This window comes from Pseudoliparis swirei, chromosome 18, assembly GCF_029220125.1.
Source record: "Pseudoliparis swirei isolate HS2019 ecotype Mariana Trench chromosome 18, NWPU_hadal_v1, whole genome shotgun sequence".
NCBI classification, from domain to species: Eukaryota; Metazoa; Chordata; class Actinopteri; order Perciformes; family Liparidae; genus Pseudoliparis; species Pseudoliparis swirei.
Window position 1 is genome coordinate 24,699,135 of NC_079405.1, and position 16,203 is coordinate 24,715,337.

Genomic DNA, 16,203 nt, shown 5'->3' on the forward strand with positions numbered 1-16,203 from the left:
CTCTCCCCCCAGCGGTGTGTCACCTGCAGCGGTGGCTGCCAACCTGTGTGGGGAAACGGCGTCCAGAGCTCGCAGCTCAGCCGTTTACGTTGGGAGGCGTAGAGCTCGCTCACTTCGCTGCCGCTCAGTTTGTTTGTTTGAACCCGACGCCGGGACCAGCCCCGGCGAAGGAAGGAGAAAAAAACAAACCTGTTTGTATTCGAAAGAAAGAAAAAAGTTAATTAAAATGCAATCTTACCCGTTGTTTTTACAGTTGCTCAAATAATCTGAGCCCCTCATTTCACACGCCCCCCCCTCCCCCCTTCACCCGATTCATAGTGTGAGGTGAACGGAGACGAGATGTGGCTGTGATTATCCTGTTTATGCGAGCTGTAAACATTTTTAAAACGGCCTGATTGTGGCTGACGAGGAAGGAGCGATGGAGGTCTCAACGCGTCGGGATGGGTAGCTCTGTCCTGCCCTTTATTTATTTATTTCCTTTTATTCTCTTGGCTGACTGAGGAATGGAGGGTCTGAAATGAGCTGCTGTGTGTGTACACAAAATGATGATTTTATTTTTTAAATATTAGGGCAAAACGATTATCTGTGTGAATGGATGTATTAAATCTATTTCATTTATTTTCTATTATTTTAAGAGGGGAAATAAATGCTCTCCACCTCCAGAGATTTCGATCAACCCGCCCGGGTGATACGTAAAAACAGTCTTTTCCAGTCGCGTCGGCGACTAATTACGTTCACCTGTCACTCGAGTACAATAGCCGCCCGTGAAATCCTTGTTTTTTCGGCTCCGTTTTCATGCAGGGGATCACAGCCAGGACGGGAAGTCGTTTCCTCGTGCCACTGCAGGCCAAAGTAAAACAACAGCATCAAACGGACTAGACTCTGATTTCTCCAGGGCCTTTTTTCTTCTTCTTTTTTACTTCTCCATTCCATTTGATGCTCCTACAAAACCAGATGACCCCAGGGAGCACGGATGAAAATTTAATAAATCTATGCTTCATTTTCTCTCTTTTTTTGTTCTTTATTTTTCTCTCTCTTATTTTCGGCCACGCTGAACCTCGTCGCGGTCTCGCTGACATTTACCTCCCTGTCCCCTCATTTTTGTTTTCCTTTTTTTAATTGCCTCAGCGTCGGGGAAACGGGGCTATCTTCCATCCTTCTCACTGGGCATTGACCTCTGACATGTGATAGGAAGGGGGGGGGAGAGGGGGGAGTGTCTTCATTAACTCTTGTGTGTGTGTGTGTGGTGCAGAGATTATTGATAATGAAGGAATAGGAATGATCCATATCCTTTTCAAAAATGAATATTTAGTGAAAAAAAACAAGGTCCAATGTGTAAATGAATCTCATGTGATTTGTATGTTTGTATATCTTTTGTACATTACTCACGTCTTCATACTGAACATGCAGGACTCTAGTAGTATGGAAAACGAGTTTAGCTGCTCTTGTGACGTTATGGGCTGCACATGCCTTTATGTGCTTGTGACAGTTAACATGCCACAGTATTAAGTGTGTGTGTGTGTGTCTATACTGTTCCAGCAGGCCTGTGCTAGTACAGCATATTTCCTCCAGCCACTCCGCAGCTGTGTGAGAATGTTCCAACGTCTGAATGCTTATGTGTGGGAGGCACCTGGAGAGCACCACACCTTGGTGTAATGCATAAACGTCAGCTATTCCTGGCATCCCCAGAATGTCCTCTTTTATTTCTCACACAGATTAGAGCCAGGCCCGGTGGATACCTCCAGGTATTAGCCCAGTGCGAGCCTCTCTCTCTCTCGGACTATCTTCAGACGGAGATATATTTTGATGTTATCCGGCAGATATGGCAGCGCACCATATGGGGTGTGCTCTAAATGCCGACTGGCGTCCTGTGTTTGCGTTGAAATGGGCATGATACGGCGGCCAGGGCAATATGTTTCAGTTAAAGTGCTCCCCCCCCACCCCCGCCCCGCCCCTTCCTCCCAATAGGATCCAGTCTTAGGCAGATTTTCACTCCTTCAGCACAGGATTAAATGGTAGTAGTTACATTGATCAATAGGTTAAGAAGCACACAATCCCTCTCGCTGCTAATGACCTCGGTAGTAATGGGTAATAAAATGGGGGTCCGTAATGGCCTCTCGCACAGAGGAGGCTGCTCTCGCTGTAGTCACCGTGAGCCAGACGCCACTGACGAAGGCGAAGTGCGACGCCGTGATGAGATATTCACCCGAGGTGTCAAGAATTAAGACTCGGTCGAATTGAAAAGCAAATCTCTGCGTAATTTGTAATGAAATTGTGGCGGCTGTTGAGAACTGAAGTGTGTTTATTAAAAAATAAAAACATGAAGAACCTTCTGTGTTAACGTGGAGCTGCGTCCCCCGTGCCCCCATCCCCCCCCTCTCACATCACACTCTATATAATGTGGCATGACAAAATGATTATGATTTTGAAAATAAGGCTAAATTTACAGCTTTAACGCGGTAGTAAAAAATAGAGCATGACAAGTATGGAGGAGATTTTTAATGCACGCAGTTAAAGCAAAGCTTCAAAAAAGAAAAAAGGTGGTGGTGATGAGGACAGGGGGGGGGGGAGCATTATTATTTATCTATCTTCGGGCGGATGGGGGGCGGGGGGTAAATGTCATGTTTAGACGGGGGACTATATATCACATCATGTACGGCGCCCGCACGTCAGCAAGACGGGGGCCGCCCGGTTGACCTTCAAAATAGTTCATCAAAAATTAGCGATGCCCAGAGAAAAAGAGAAGGAGAGGGGGAGGGGGGGAGGACTCCAGTGGATAATGACTGTGAAATTAAGGAAACGGGAGGCCGGGGCTATGCAAATGACGGGACAAGTCATGTGCAAAAGTCAAGATGAACTGCATATTAAGACGTAATACGTCGGGGGTGGAATTAATATTGCATTCTCTCCCCTCGCGGTAACGAAGAGGTCGATCAAGGCTGCTCCGTCCCATTCGACACCGCCCTCCTCCTCCTCCTCCTCCTCCGCAATTGTTTAGCGGTACGAGCTGCTGTTCATCGCGCCGCCTCGCTCTCGTTTTGTTTGCGTTTCTTTTCCGACGCGACGGGAGAAGGTGACGTGCGTGCGGGGCCACGCGTCAAGAGAAGGCTCTCCCCCCCCCCCCCCCCGCGGACGCAAGGTCTTTCTCAGAGCGGCGAAAATCGCATTCAGAAAACGCATACAACATTTGTGTTGGGGGGGGGGGGTGTCATTAGCTACGAGGCGGCCACACAATTTGGGTAACCTTGGTGGAGACGGACTTCCACTGACGGGACTCTCCGCTCTCTGTCAGCTGCTGACTTCAGCCCTGAGAGGTGCACAAGCCCATTGAAACATGCACATACATTACTCGATGTACACGGTCGACGCCGCTGCTTAACACCTGCGAAAAAAGGCGGGACTATCGAGCCCCCCCCCCCCCCCCTCTCTCTCTTCTCAGTCAGGGAAGGGGCTTTCAATGGCATCGCACGTCACGGCGGTGAGCGGCAGCATCCAGACACGCTCCCGAGTGCCCGACGCCGCCGGAGCAATTAAGGCGCCCTGACAACTGTTGGGGGGGGGGGGAGGGGGCGCCCTGTCAGAGTCACAACACATCACTTGTTTGTGAGGAGTCGTGCACTCGCACCTTTCTACTGGGAGTTAGTACGCCACCGTAGCTCCTCCTCCTCGGGGCCACGGCGCGTCTTCGCGACGACGGCGTTCCCGACGAAGTGTTTCTCGCTGCGTGCGATGAGCGGGCAGCGTTAATATTTATTTTTGTTGCCGCTTTTTTTGTTTTTTTGTTGAGGCAACCGTTCGCCTCCTCAGGTGTGTGTGTGTGTGTTTGTGAGAGGGTAATGGAAGGGTGAAGGTTGGGGCGGAGGCTTTGCGCCGCGCCCGTCTCGTGTCCTTTAGCCCGCCTCAGTCTGCCGAGGTGTCGTCTCGGTTCGAGGGGTTGGAATGCAGCTCGTGACACGTCAAGATGACACGTGAGACTAATCCGGTCAACGACGCCATTTCATATTCCTGTGACGCCGTGTATTTGTTTGCCGAGCACTTACTTAGTCATCAGCCTTCGCTCTAATTTCTAAATCCACTTTTTTTTTCCCCCTCCCATATTTGATGGACCGTTTTAATTTGTGTCCCCGCAGGTTCCAGTTTCAGTGGCTATGATGACGCCTCAGGTGATAACGCCACAGCAGATGCAGCAAATCCTTCAGCAGCAAGTCCTGAGCCCTCAGCAGCTCCAGGTTCTCCTCCAGCAGCAGCAGGCCCTCATGTTACAGCAGGTAATGTGCATCTCACCGCCTCCTTTCACTCGCTCTCCGTTCCTCCGAAAAGGATCGAAGGCGGAAAAAAAGTGACTGCGACCGACAGACTCTCACTCACGTGTCGCCCCTTCTGCGTCTTTTCTGCAGCAGCAACTCCAAGAGTTTTACAAGAAGCAGCAGGAACAGCTCCACCTCCAGCTTTTACAGCAGCAGCCGCAGCAGCATGCAGTCAGCAAGCCGAGTAAAGAGGTAGGCTGACATCACTCCAACCCCGCCCGCCATTACCAAACCCCCGTCGGCCAGACAGAGCATGGAAGGCATGTGTGATCCCTCCCTCGACCCCCATCTGCTTTCAGACTGTGGTTAAAGTTGAGAGGAGAGGGAGTGGGGAGGAGGAGGAGGAGGAGGAGGAGGAGGAGGAGGAGGAGGAGGGAATCAAGTGCACTCATGCTTCTGATTAGCATGTCAGACCTGCTGGATAAATGCTAACAACTGACTGATACAGTGCTAAGAATACAGCATCTCTTGTTTCTTCTCCTCTTTTTTTTCTCTTCCCCCCTGCCGCAATTTTTTTTTATCGAGCCCGAGTCCATTGTTCGAGATGTTATGTTTTTTTCCTTCTTCCCCCAAGTAAAAACAAGTGTCCTACGCAACACAAGGGGATGACCGCTCCTGTGAGCCTCTCGGGTCGGACGTAATGAAAGGCGGGAACAGGGGAGCGTATAAATCTGAAAGGCTTTTCTCGGTAATTAACATGGAAGTGGCAGAGGAAGAGAAGGCATGTAATTGTGAGATATCCATGCAGAGAGCGCTCCCAGCTTTGTTGCCTGTGTTTTCTCTCTCTCTCTTTCTATTTCTTCCTCTCCTTCTCTTCCTCTCTATATATCTTTCTCGCTCCCTCCAGTGCAGCAGGGCTCGCTCATCTTCAGCAGCTTAATGCGTGTTAATGACCAGAGGATGCAGGCGCCACTCTGGAGAAAGCAAATTATTATTGTGCGGTCAGAAGCAGTTCAAAGACGATCCGGTGAAGAAGAAAAGAAGAAAAATAAATCTTTTGTTTTTCTTTTTTTTCCGTCCTCTCGCCCCCCCTTGTTGAGTTCGCCGTCTGGAGAGCGGAGGAAGCACAGAAAAAAATTACACCCTGACGTTTAGAGGCAGGGAGGGGGAGGGTGGGGGGGGGGGCGCACGGGCACCCACGCATTCCCCGCGCTCGCGCACCACTCACACGTCCACGTCCCGTCGGCGCTCTCCGACTTCAAAGTCGCAGCTTCCCTAATTAATGAACTGCGGGCTTCAGTTTGGACAAGTTGCGGCGCGATGCTCCCATAAATCAACATGACAGCGGAGCGCCTCGGCCTCAGATAGGGGCTGTCACCGAGTCGCATCTGATGTAAACACAAGAGGAACGGGGCAGGGGGGGGAGGAGGAGGCAAGGAGGCGCAATTGATCAGTTGAATGGAGCATGAGAATAAAAGAAAGGCCAACTTTGGAAGCATATTATGTATGATCACAGGAAATGGATGCAGCCTCGAGAGGCTCTCTCCCCCTCCGCCGATGTTTTCTTTCTCTCCCCGTCGCTCTGTTGGTTTTTTTCTTTTTCTTCTTCTTCCAGTCACATTTCAAACAGCCATCAAAAGACAGAACGAGAATTATGCAGCGACTCCCCTGTGGCTGGCAGACAATAACCCCCTGTTGTTGCTTTGTGCCTCCTTTTATTTTAAAGACATCAAAATTTAGTTTCTCAAAGATCTTTAACTTTTATATTTGAAGCTTGACAATAAAGGCCTGCCAGTGTCACTCTTTATCATTTGTCAGGGACTGTATTTTTCTCTCCCTCGTGCCACTTCTAGTTAACCTCTTATTTGGTCTGGGAGGGGGGGTGGTTTAATGTGTCTTCACGCTGGGAGCGCACAGGAGCTCCTGTCAGCTGATGGGACCAGAAGAAGAAGAAAAAAGAAAAAGATTTTTCTTTCTTCCCCTTTTTTCCTTTCTTATCTCCTTTTTTTGTTATATTCAGAGAAGCCACCCTCTATTTATTTAGCGTTTTTGATGAAAGACATTGTTCCTTGTGAACTCCCGCCCCCGTAGCACTGTTATCTTTGTCTCGGGGCTGTCAGGGAGGAGCTGCGGAACAGAAAACCACCGAAGACATGAGAAACTTTTTTCTCTCTCTCGCTGACGGAAGAGAGGAAAAAGAAAAGAGCCAAACACCTTTTTCATGAATAGGAAAGATCAGAGAAGATCGCAGGCCACCTGCATGCCGGATTTCACCGAGATCCCATGCGAGACCGCCGCCTCACTCCTCTCCCTGCTCTCAATGTTTTGGCTTAGATGAGCTTGTGCATCAACGTGGTTATACTCCTTCAATTATGACCCTCCGCTGCCACTGTCAGAGCGCCTTCCTCCCCCTGATTGATCCAATGAGACGACCCCGCTCGCCGTAATAGACGAGAGCCCACAGCTTTATTTTTAGCGAGGAGAAGCGGCGGGCGGGGGGGGGGGGGGGGTGTGGAGAGGAAGGCCTGCTAGACCTTTTTTGACAAGCAGAACACAGGGGAGGGTGGGGGGGGGAGGCTGTGCTTTATCTGACTGTTTCAGTGGTTTTCAGAGCCTCCAGCAAGCGACCCGACAGCCGCGTTGCAGCGAGACCTTTAATTTTCTTTCTTCTTTCTTTCTCCCTTTTTTCGTATGCGCTCGATTGTGAGAAGTAAACAAAGTGGCGTATCCTGTGTTTGGTAACAGGGCGCGGCGCACAGCTTGGCAGCACAGCCGCCACTGCTTTTAGTGCCCCCCCCCCCACACACACACACCTCTCTCCTCCCCACCCGCCTTGCAAATGGCCTTGTATACTCACAAAACAGGCCAGCAACATCCTGTTGAGTCTCCGGCATCCTTATCGGTTAGACGACACAAAAAAGGTGTCGCCTGTTTTGTTGGCGACAGACGATGCACAGAAATCGACATTTCTGGGGAGCGGAGTGTGGATTTCGTCGAGAGCCAGGGTGGATGAACGGGTGAAGAGTCATCTTCACTGTCTAAATATCATCTCTCGTTCGTTTGGACTAATAGGACATTGGAAGATTTTCTTCTATTGGAAGATTTTCTTCTATCCATTAAACAGACTTTTCTGTTTCTCCCGTCCATTTCTCCGCTCTTTCCTCACATTACACCCACCAGAGCCCCCCCCCCCCCCCCAAATAAAACAATGTGTAAAGGCACGCCAGCTTTTCATTAAAAAGTTTCTTCTAGATCAACGCCAGGCTGCGCTGGTTGGGGGGGCGGGGGAAGGGCGAACGGAGGGGGGGGGTGTCTCCCTGAGCTCAGCGCCATGCCTGGGAGAGTTGTGAGAGTTGCTATGGTGGTTATTAAGCACTCTGATTTAGTCACACGTTGTTTGCTGAATTATGAATGGCTGTAATTAAATTCCTGTGGCTCTTATTATGAATGATTAACTATGTTGTTTCATTGTTTGTCATTTGCCTCCCGACTCCTCGTTAATTAAGAGAGAGAGAAAGAAAGAGAGGGAGATGTGTGTGCTCCACCTGTCGTAGGTGGGGGCCCGGACAAAACCCACACTAAAGGCACAAATTCATGAAAATCACGCGATGGCGTGCACAACAAAAATTCCATTAACGTTGTTGTTGTCTTTACATCTCCTCTTCGACGAATGAGCCCGTCGTTCTATAGTCTTCTGTTCCTTCAGCTGCACACAAGGAATCTAGTTCCGCACAAACCAGAAATTCGGCTTCACGTGCTGGTTTCCATATGTATGTTATAGACAGTCCATGCGTGTTTTCTAATGATGTGCTTTGATGTGTGTGTGTGTGTGTCCTCAGCAGCAGGTGTCGGCGCAGCAGTTGGCCTTCCAGCAGCAGCTCCTGCAGGTCCAGCAGGTCCAGCAGCAGCATCTGCTCAACCTTCAGAGGCAAGGGCTGCTCACGATCCAGCCTGGACAGACGGGCCTACCGCTGCACTCCCTCACTCAGGGTCAGTACCCGGTGTCGCGCGGCGCTGTGCGGAGCCCCTCGCTCCGGTCCAATCGGCTGTCCGTCAGTCGCCGACCGCTCCGACGCTTACTGTTTCTTTTTTAACTTCAATATCTTTCTGGAAGTAAACGGAAGCGGTGTGAGACGCACACGGATGCGTTCGCCTCGTGTGAATACATCTGTTTATTGATAGACTGGATGATCCACAGTGGCTGGTGGACGTCCTCCACCTGCTACTATTGTAGTCACACATGTAGTAAATATCCATCCACAGTGGTTTCCTCTGCCACTGTTATCGCTCTGCCACAATACCTGGGCAAATTTGTTTAGCCAAAGTGAACAAAGCGCCTCTCCTTTGTGTGTCACCACACGGTGTGTTTTTGGGACACGCCCACTCGTAAAATCTTCACTCAACGGTCAACACTCATCACCGCACCTGCCTCTAAAGCCTCCTTGTCCGGGTTCACCGCTGTTTCATCGCAGCTCGCTACGCCGTGTTTATTAAGAGGTAAAAAAAAAAATGTTTAAAGACTGTCCCACTGCTCAGAGCGTGTCCGTGCTTTGTCCTTGAACCCACCGGCCCCCGCCGCCTGTGATTGGCATCCCGGTGGCAGCCTCCTTCAGCCCTGAAGACTGGATCTATTGTTCAGGAAACTGCCAGTGAACTTGTCATTGTGACGCCACGGGGAGTCAATACTTGTTGTTTTGCCAGGAAGTTTATGTCTTTATTTATTCTTTCAATATTTTGTCAAGGAGCGGCTGCCCTCCTGACAAAGACGGCGTCACGAGGGTTTCTCGCAAAATGACATTTATTATTCCTTCCCGGCTTAAGACAAACAGTTTTTGAAAGAACAAGATAAGGGCGATAAGACCGGGAGGGGTTCGGTGGGTGCGCTTAGGTAATATGCAAACACAAACAAGGTTTGTACAGTGGTGTTATTGTTTGGACTGGGTATGGAATCACTCATCCACCCGGCGGGTGATTGCCATGAGCGCAGGCGTGGAGCGCCGCTGTGTGCTTGTGAGCGCGGTTCGCTGACTCGCTCTGTGTCAAAGGTCTGGCAAACACTCACACGCCCCTTGTGTAAAGCATTATGCGGAAATGCGGCGACGGCACTGTGCTTTTCGATGGATTCCACAACAAGTCCCAGAACATCCTGTTTATAGTGTGTGTGTCATCAGTGTGTGTGTCGTCGTCAAACACCCCCGGGGGGCATGGCACCGCATCAACCGCCGCACAGTACCGCATTGAGAAGTTACAGCAGGAACTATTTTGAATAGTTGAAGAATCCACGAGAGGTCGTCCCGCCGAGTGAGAAAATTAGGATTTTTTTTGATTGCACGACTATCAGGTTGAGGAACTGAACCCAGAATGTACAACCAGTGTTTTTGTTTCCGTCACAACCAGTCGAACCCGGTTAGTCTGTCCTCGCCTGCCCACCGATGGCTAACTCGGTGCCTCCGACAGCTGTTCCAACACTTAGTCCAGCGGGGGGGGGGGGGGCTGTTTGAAGTTATTGATGACCTTTTCTAGTTTTCCACATCACTAAACTCTTTCACGCACCAGCGGGCCGGGCCTACGACACTCCGATCTAATCTGCGACACTCGAGCTAGCAGTCGGCGCCGCGTCGGGAAGCGACGACTTGATCTGCCGCCGATTATGGATTCAAACTCGGGGCCGGCAGTCGAACATTTGGACTTTAAACTGATGATTTTCATTATTTTCCGCGTCTGTATTATTTCCCCATGTGCCGAGACAATGAAAGCAAAAATTGTCAGATATGAGGTCACGGCAACATGAAAGAAACGCAGGTGTTACCAGCAGATCTTCTGCGTGACTCCACCGCTGGCCGAGACACTAACTTTTTACTATTTTTATTCTCTCCGTGCCAAAAACGCCAGACTGTCGGAACGCGTTCGACTCGGCCTCCGGAACATTAGATAGCGCTAATTAAGTGCCAACCTGCAGAGAGCGGGTTTGGAGTGAGAAAAACCAAATTGATCACATTCTCCGGAGCACGAATTTGTGTCTGTTGTCGTAAATTCTTTTTGACATTAATGTTCAAAGTCTTGGACGCGGCCAGACGATATCTGTTATAAATTACAACAATGTGTTTGGGGAGGATATAACGCTCATAAATATAAATTTGATCCAACAGCCCCTCCTTCTCTCCCCGTCCCCTCCTCACAAAAAGCCTGTCCTCTTGACCTGATAAGTGAGTCAGTGGCGACTCATGTTGCTCAGGTGTTGCGTGCGTGTGTGTGTGTGTGTGCGTGTGTGTGTGTGTGTGTTTGCATGTTTATGCTCGCGCTCGGAGGTCGCTCCGCGAGGGAGGGTGAGCGAGCTCTCGGAGCTGCACAACATCATTCACGCTGTCTGGGAGAGGCCAGTGGGACAGTGACAAGACAAATTTGTCGGTAATACGAAAGCAAAGAACGTGGCGAGCCATGAAGTGCTCGCAGGACGGCGGCGCACTGGGGACCCGGCGGCTGACCCGTCAGTGATTGATACGGCCGGCAGCGGGGTTACCGGTAATAGTTCCCGCAGCGTTGGGACAGGACATATCTCAGGCCTAAGGGGTGCATATCAGCAGGCCAGTGATTACGGCAACATAAACAGGGGCGCGGTAAAGGTCCCAGCCCGACGGGACAATAAACTAATAGCGATGTCACTGCCCACTCCCCACGGCACCGGCACCGCGTGTCAGAAGTACCAGCTCGGTTTTTTTTATTTTTGGGGGGGCTGTGTGGGGATGATGGCCTGCAACTGATGTCATTACGAACCTTAAATCAACTTTCCGCTCGCTTTAACACGGTCACCTGGGTACAGGGGGACAAGGACGGGAAAAGGTTGAAGAGCTCGGCCCGTCTGCGGCGCCAGAGCTACCCTGCCGAGGCAAAATTGAGTTGAGAGGCCGGTGATCAATCAAGTGTCCCAACAACATACATTTTTTAAAGTGCTCGTCCGCGTTTCCCGGGCCGTAATGAGCGGAATACTTGTGTTGAAAAATGGAACGGGGAGAGATAAACCAATCCGGCATTTAAAGGATGGACATGCCGGGGGTCCAGAGAAAGAAGGCTTCCAGATCAATGTCATTGTGTGCCCCGCTGTAATCAGATGGAGAGCGACTCGATGCGTTTTGCCCCGAAGGCAAAGAAATCTAATGCCCCCCCGAGACATTGGTGTAATGATATTTTATTGTCATTTTATGTGGAATCATGAGCCATAGCTGTTGTTGAGTTGAGGGGGGGTTAGACAGGAGCACCTGAGCAATAAAAACCAGGGCCCAGATCCAGAAGGAGACGGCTCGGTCCCACTCCGTTACCGCTCCCATCAGGCCGCTCCATCCGCCGGCTGGTTCCATCCGAGTAAACCGCGGCGTCGGGGTCACCAGGACCGCCGGGTAATTGAGCCAGCGTGGGCCGCCCTGTCAAGCACATCGGCTAAAAATACACCGCCCACTGTCACCGGGTGGAGGGGGAGGCGGAGAGGGGCGGGTTTAGGGGAGGGGGGGGCAAATGATTGTTCTCGCTGTCGGGAGCGCAGGACACTCGCATCACCGGTGACCTTCCGCTACCGAACCAGCCGAAGAAGAAGAAAAACACGGTTTTTGCTCCTCGGTCTCCTCGTAGCATCACGACCACGATGGATCCTCTGCCGCTGTAAATGAGCTCGCGGTGGATTAGCATGCTGTAGCGCCGGCCGCATGCTTAGCCTGTCACGGACGTGCACTTTGATTAGGGCACATCAAGGCGCTGAGGAGAATGCAGGCAGAACAGAGCGGGCTCGTTGGGGATATTCGAGTTTGGGGGGGGACGCTCCTCGGGAAAACGTGGAAAGGTTATTGATTTGTCCTGTAATCATTTCCTGCTCTTTGATATGCCAACGACCTCGTGTGAATGTAGACGGCGCTCCTATCGGACTCGTTTCACAGTTCTCAGCCGCCGCTTCTCTCCGGAGTCCTCCGCCTCATTAGGCCAATGTTCTCCATTACCGGCGTAATTAAAATCTTTAGTAGCTTATCAAATAAAAAATAGTTTTTTTCCGATCGTATTGAGATCTTCACCTCGGAGTTATTTTCCACAACAGGAGTAAATTCAGACGAAGCATTTTGGGGGCACACAACGTGCCGCTTGAAAGGAGCAGTTGTGGTATTTATAGAGCTGGTGATGAGAAACGGGACGAGGAGGAGGGGGGGGTTGGTAAGGGGTCCGGAGAATATAAACCCCCAGAAGATGAGCGTGTGCAAAGCATCTTTCATTTGCCGGTGCTCAGTTTTGAGAGTGGATTTAATTAATTGTAATGTTAAAACGACGGCCGTGCCCATTGGCTCCGCGGTTAAATTCACCACGCATCCGAGGCCTCCTTTCACCACGCTTTCAAACATGCGGCTTATTTAAGCCCCGGTTTACAATAGCAAATACAAATCCACACATGCCCCCCCACCCCCTTATTAGATCTTTCAGTGTGCTATTAAAATCAGGGCTATCCAGACGCCGTGTGTTTTGCCTGAAAATACACAAATAGCCACGGATTCTGCACCCGTGAGGCTTAATCTCATTTATTTTTTGGGATTTTTTTTTTTTTTTACATATCTTCTTTATCCTCATTTGTGTCAAAATGAAAGCCGACTTCCCCGGCACCGTAACAGACGGAGCATAGTCGGTCACACGTACATTGTGTGACCAACAAAGGCTCGCTTCTCTCAGACGCGGAAAAGCGGGGTGCACAAACACGGCATTATCCTTCTTCATCCCGACTGGCCCCGGTTGTCGGGATCGCTGTCACTCACAGGCAGAACGAAGAAGAAGAGGAAAAAACACAACGAACACAATGCGTTTAGAGCTGCGCAGAGAAATGTCGTCTGTCTTCGAGGGATTCTCTTCTCTTTTTCCCCAAAGTGGCTGTGTGAGCTGCCGTGTGCTTGACTTGTTTAATGAGGTTTAAGTCTGCTGTGTCAATTGGAGGCGGTGCAGAGCTTTTAAGTATTTTGCACATTGATGCGCTTTTGAGAATATTACCCCAGGGTCCTGTTTCTCGAGAACGCAGGGGTGGGATGTCTGCTAGTGTCGCCATTGTAAACTTTTTTTCTCTTTCTTTCTTTTTTCGGTCGTGTATGTTCCGCACCGCTCTGTTGTTGTGAGAAAATGATGGTGATTATTCAGGTTTCATGCCTTGTCTGGATGTTAATTATTTACTCTGGGCATGAAATCTGCGTGAATGCCTGGCATTTGTGTATACAAACATGCTCCCGATCACAGGGGGAAGAAAAAATGGGAGGAGGTGGTAGAGAGAGAGAGAGGAGGAGAAGGGGGGGGGGGAGCAAGGGCTCTCAGTGCATTACCCTGTGGTGGAATATTTTTCTAATTAATACTGCGCTTTGTTTAGACGCTTTGATTTCATTAAATGATGAAGAAGAGGGTTGAATTGGCCCTTAATTGATTTAATTATCCAATTTGTTTGTCTCAGGCATGATTCCAGCCGAGCTGCAGCAACTGTGGAAGGAGGTGACGAGTGCTCACGTGAAGGAGGAGCAGCAGCACCACCAACACCACCACCACCACCACCACAACAACCACAACAACAACAATAGCATCAACAACGGCCACCGGGGCCTCGACCTGTCCTCCCCGGCAACGCCAAAGAACCCACTCCTCAACCAGCACGCCTCCACCAACGGGCAGTACATGAGTCACAAGAGAGACGGGTGAGTCCCGAGGTCTTCCCGTGCCGCGTGTTCTTGTTTTTGCTCCCGTGATTTCCTTTCCCACACGACGAGAGCCTTTGAACGCGCCGTCTCTCGGCTTATTGCTCTTAATGTTATAGTGTGTAAGTGCTATTTTCATCCAGGACTTCACAGCCACAGTTCACAGCTGGGGATTTCACCGGAACACCTGGCAGGGTGCGCAGGAATTTGGGGAAATGTCATTGCCGCACTGTTAATAGAGCTAATATTGTTTCAGCAGCACGTTGGCCATGAGAGCGCTCGGATCAGTGCCTTCAGAGGGGGAAACCAGTCCCACGGCAACCTGTTGACTTGCATCGTCGCCTGTCTCATCAGAAGAAACAAGAACTTTAAACAAACAACGAGCTATTGTGCGCCAGATGCAACCAGCCCTGGGCGTATCGTTCATATTTGTAAAACCAGGATGAATCACCCGTCGAGCGTCTTTAAGGGAGGGAATTAATTTGGCACCTTTTTACTCATTTGCATGTCGTCTCTCTCCGTTGCCGGATCTTTGAACCGCGAGCGAGGAGCCCTCGGGCACCGCGAGCTCACCGCCGAGCGCAACACCCGACTCGTGTTCCCGTGATCCTCGCCGTACGCGTCTTCGTGGCGGCAGCACGGATTAAAGAGCAAACGCAGGTGGGAGGTGGAGAGGGGGCAACTGGTGGGGACACGGTGGGGGGGGGGCTTGTGGAGAGGATCTGAGGTACTCGGAAGAGGAGACGCTCTGATCCGCTGGTGGATGGATGCAAACGGAAAGCAGCCGTTTCTTTTCAAGCCTCTTTCACCGTTTCAAAGTTATCCTCCGGCACAGACTCTGGAGAAACCGCCTATCGGTGCGCGTCTGTGTGTGTGTTTCTCTCACGTTGTCGCAGGCGAGCGTCGGTGGCGTCCTCGGCTGAGGGCGGCTCGAAACATTGGAGAAGACGTAACGCGAGAGCTCGACAGTCAAGAGATTAAAGAAGACGTCGACGGCAGTTTAACGCGAGTTTAAGTGGAGAAGGCACTCCGAGTACTCCTGGCGGTCTTTCCGATCTCTCAGAAAGCCCGAGCAGGCGACGTCCGCTCGAGGGACGGCGGATTACGACCCACACCAGAGACGACCGAAGCGAAAACGTTACTCACCGACTGCCGAACGATGCTAATTTAGATCCGGGGCGGCCCAATAATCCCCCCCCCCCTCCCGCGTTAATTTCTCGAACACTTGAAATCACACAACTCATCACCGGCGTCGCTCCCTCCTCTCGGCCCCCTTTTTGATGATGCCGACTCGATTCTAATCAGACGCCGTGGGAAGAGAAATGAAATATTATTAAGTACGGTTATTCCAAGCGACGTCTTGCGTTATAATCCAGGGATTTGAATAATCAGGTTGAAGATAATGGGGCTGGGGCCGGCCGGGGCGTAAATAGAGAGCATCCCCTCATCCTCCCAGCGCTGAACTTTAATGAACTTTTAATTGATGCGGTTTGGCGAGTCCTTTTGTCATGCAACAGAAACAAGCCTCTCTGCTGATGGGCCTGTTTTCCCGACTGGCTTCAGATTGGTTTACAGCAGGCCCTAAGTACCGTGTAGTTAGTTTCATGTGTCATATAAAATCTGCCCAGGCACGACGACGCCTGCAACTAAAACCTTAAGTGCATCCACAGGAATCACTCACCGGCTTTGCACTTCCGTCTTAAGGAAGCTGGAGAAATTCAATCACCGCCGGCTTGACACACACCGAAGACGGGGCTCTGGCGCATCTGCTTTTACTTGTTCTTCTCGCAGAGCACTCCGGAGGAAGGCAGCCCGGGACTCGTGTTCGCCTGAACAACATCTCCCGATACGACCGGGGCCTGAGTCACTCAATCTGTCGGCCCCCGTGTCGCTTCCCAGGCGAAGCATCTGCGATGCACTGATCGAGATACTCCCCTTGTCTCCCCCCCCCCCTCTCCTCCCAACCCCATCAGTGAGCCAGGTCATCTTTATTCAATGATTTGCTTATTTAAATGAAATGTGGCTGATCTGTATCTGACACAAATTCCCAATACAGTGCTGCTTGTAATGGAGGGGGGGCGGGGGGGGCGTCCTCACCAAACGCTTGGCCCACTTTGCCTCCCAACAACCATCAGTAACCACAGCTCGGGGACTGTAACGCAGCAATCTGTTAAGGAGATAAATAATCAGATTTGGCACAGCCCTCCCATCTTTCTCTCTCGCCTTTCATTTGTCTTACACCAGGAAAAAAAGAAAGG

General features: G+C 50.7%; 1 protein-coding gene across 12 annotated transcripts in view; it reads left to right on the plus strand.

The window, feature by feature from the left end:
* Window positions 1–16,203, plus strand: part of foxp1b (forkhead box P1b) — a 171,511-nt gene that overhangs the window by 132,090 nt on the left and 23,218 nt on the right. For 10 of the 12 annotated variants that reach the window (XM_056438293.1, XM_056438292.1, XM_056438294.1 and 7 more), the window contains 4 exons: window positions 4,131–4,268; window positions 4,398–4,499; window positions 8,087–8,237; window positions 13,708–13,945. In XM_056438293.1, coding sequence (XP_056294268.1) covers window positions 4,131–4,268; window positions 4,398–4,499; window positions 8,087–8,237; window positions 13,708–13,945 — 629 coding nt within the window. The remainder of the gene's footprint in view (window positions 1–4,130; window positions 4,269–4,397; window positions 4,500–8,086; window positions 8,238–13,707; window positions 13,946–16,203) is intronic. The other 2 variants (XM_056438298.1, XM_056438299.1) reach the window with 2 other exon arrangements.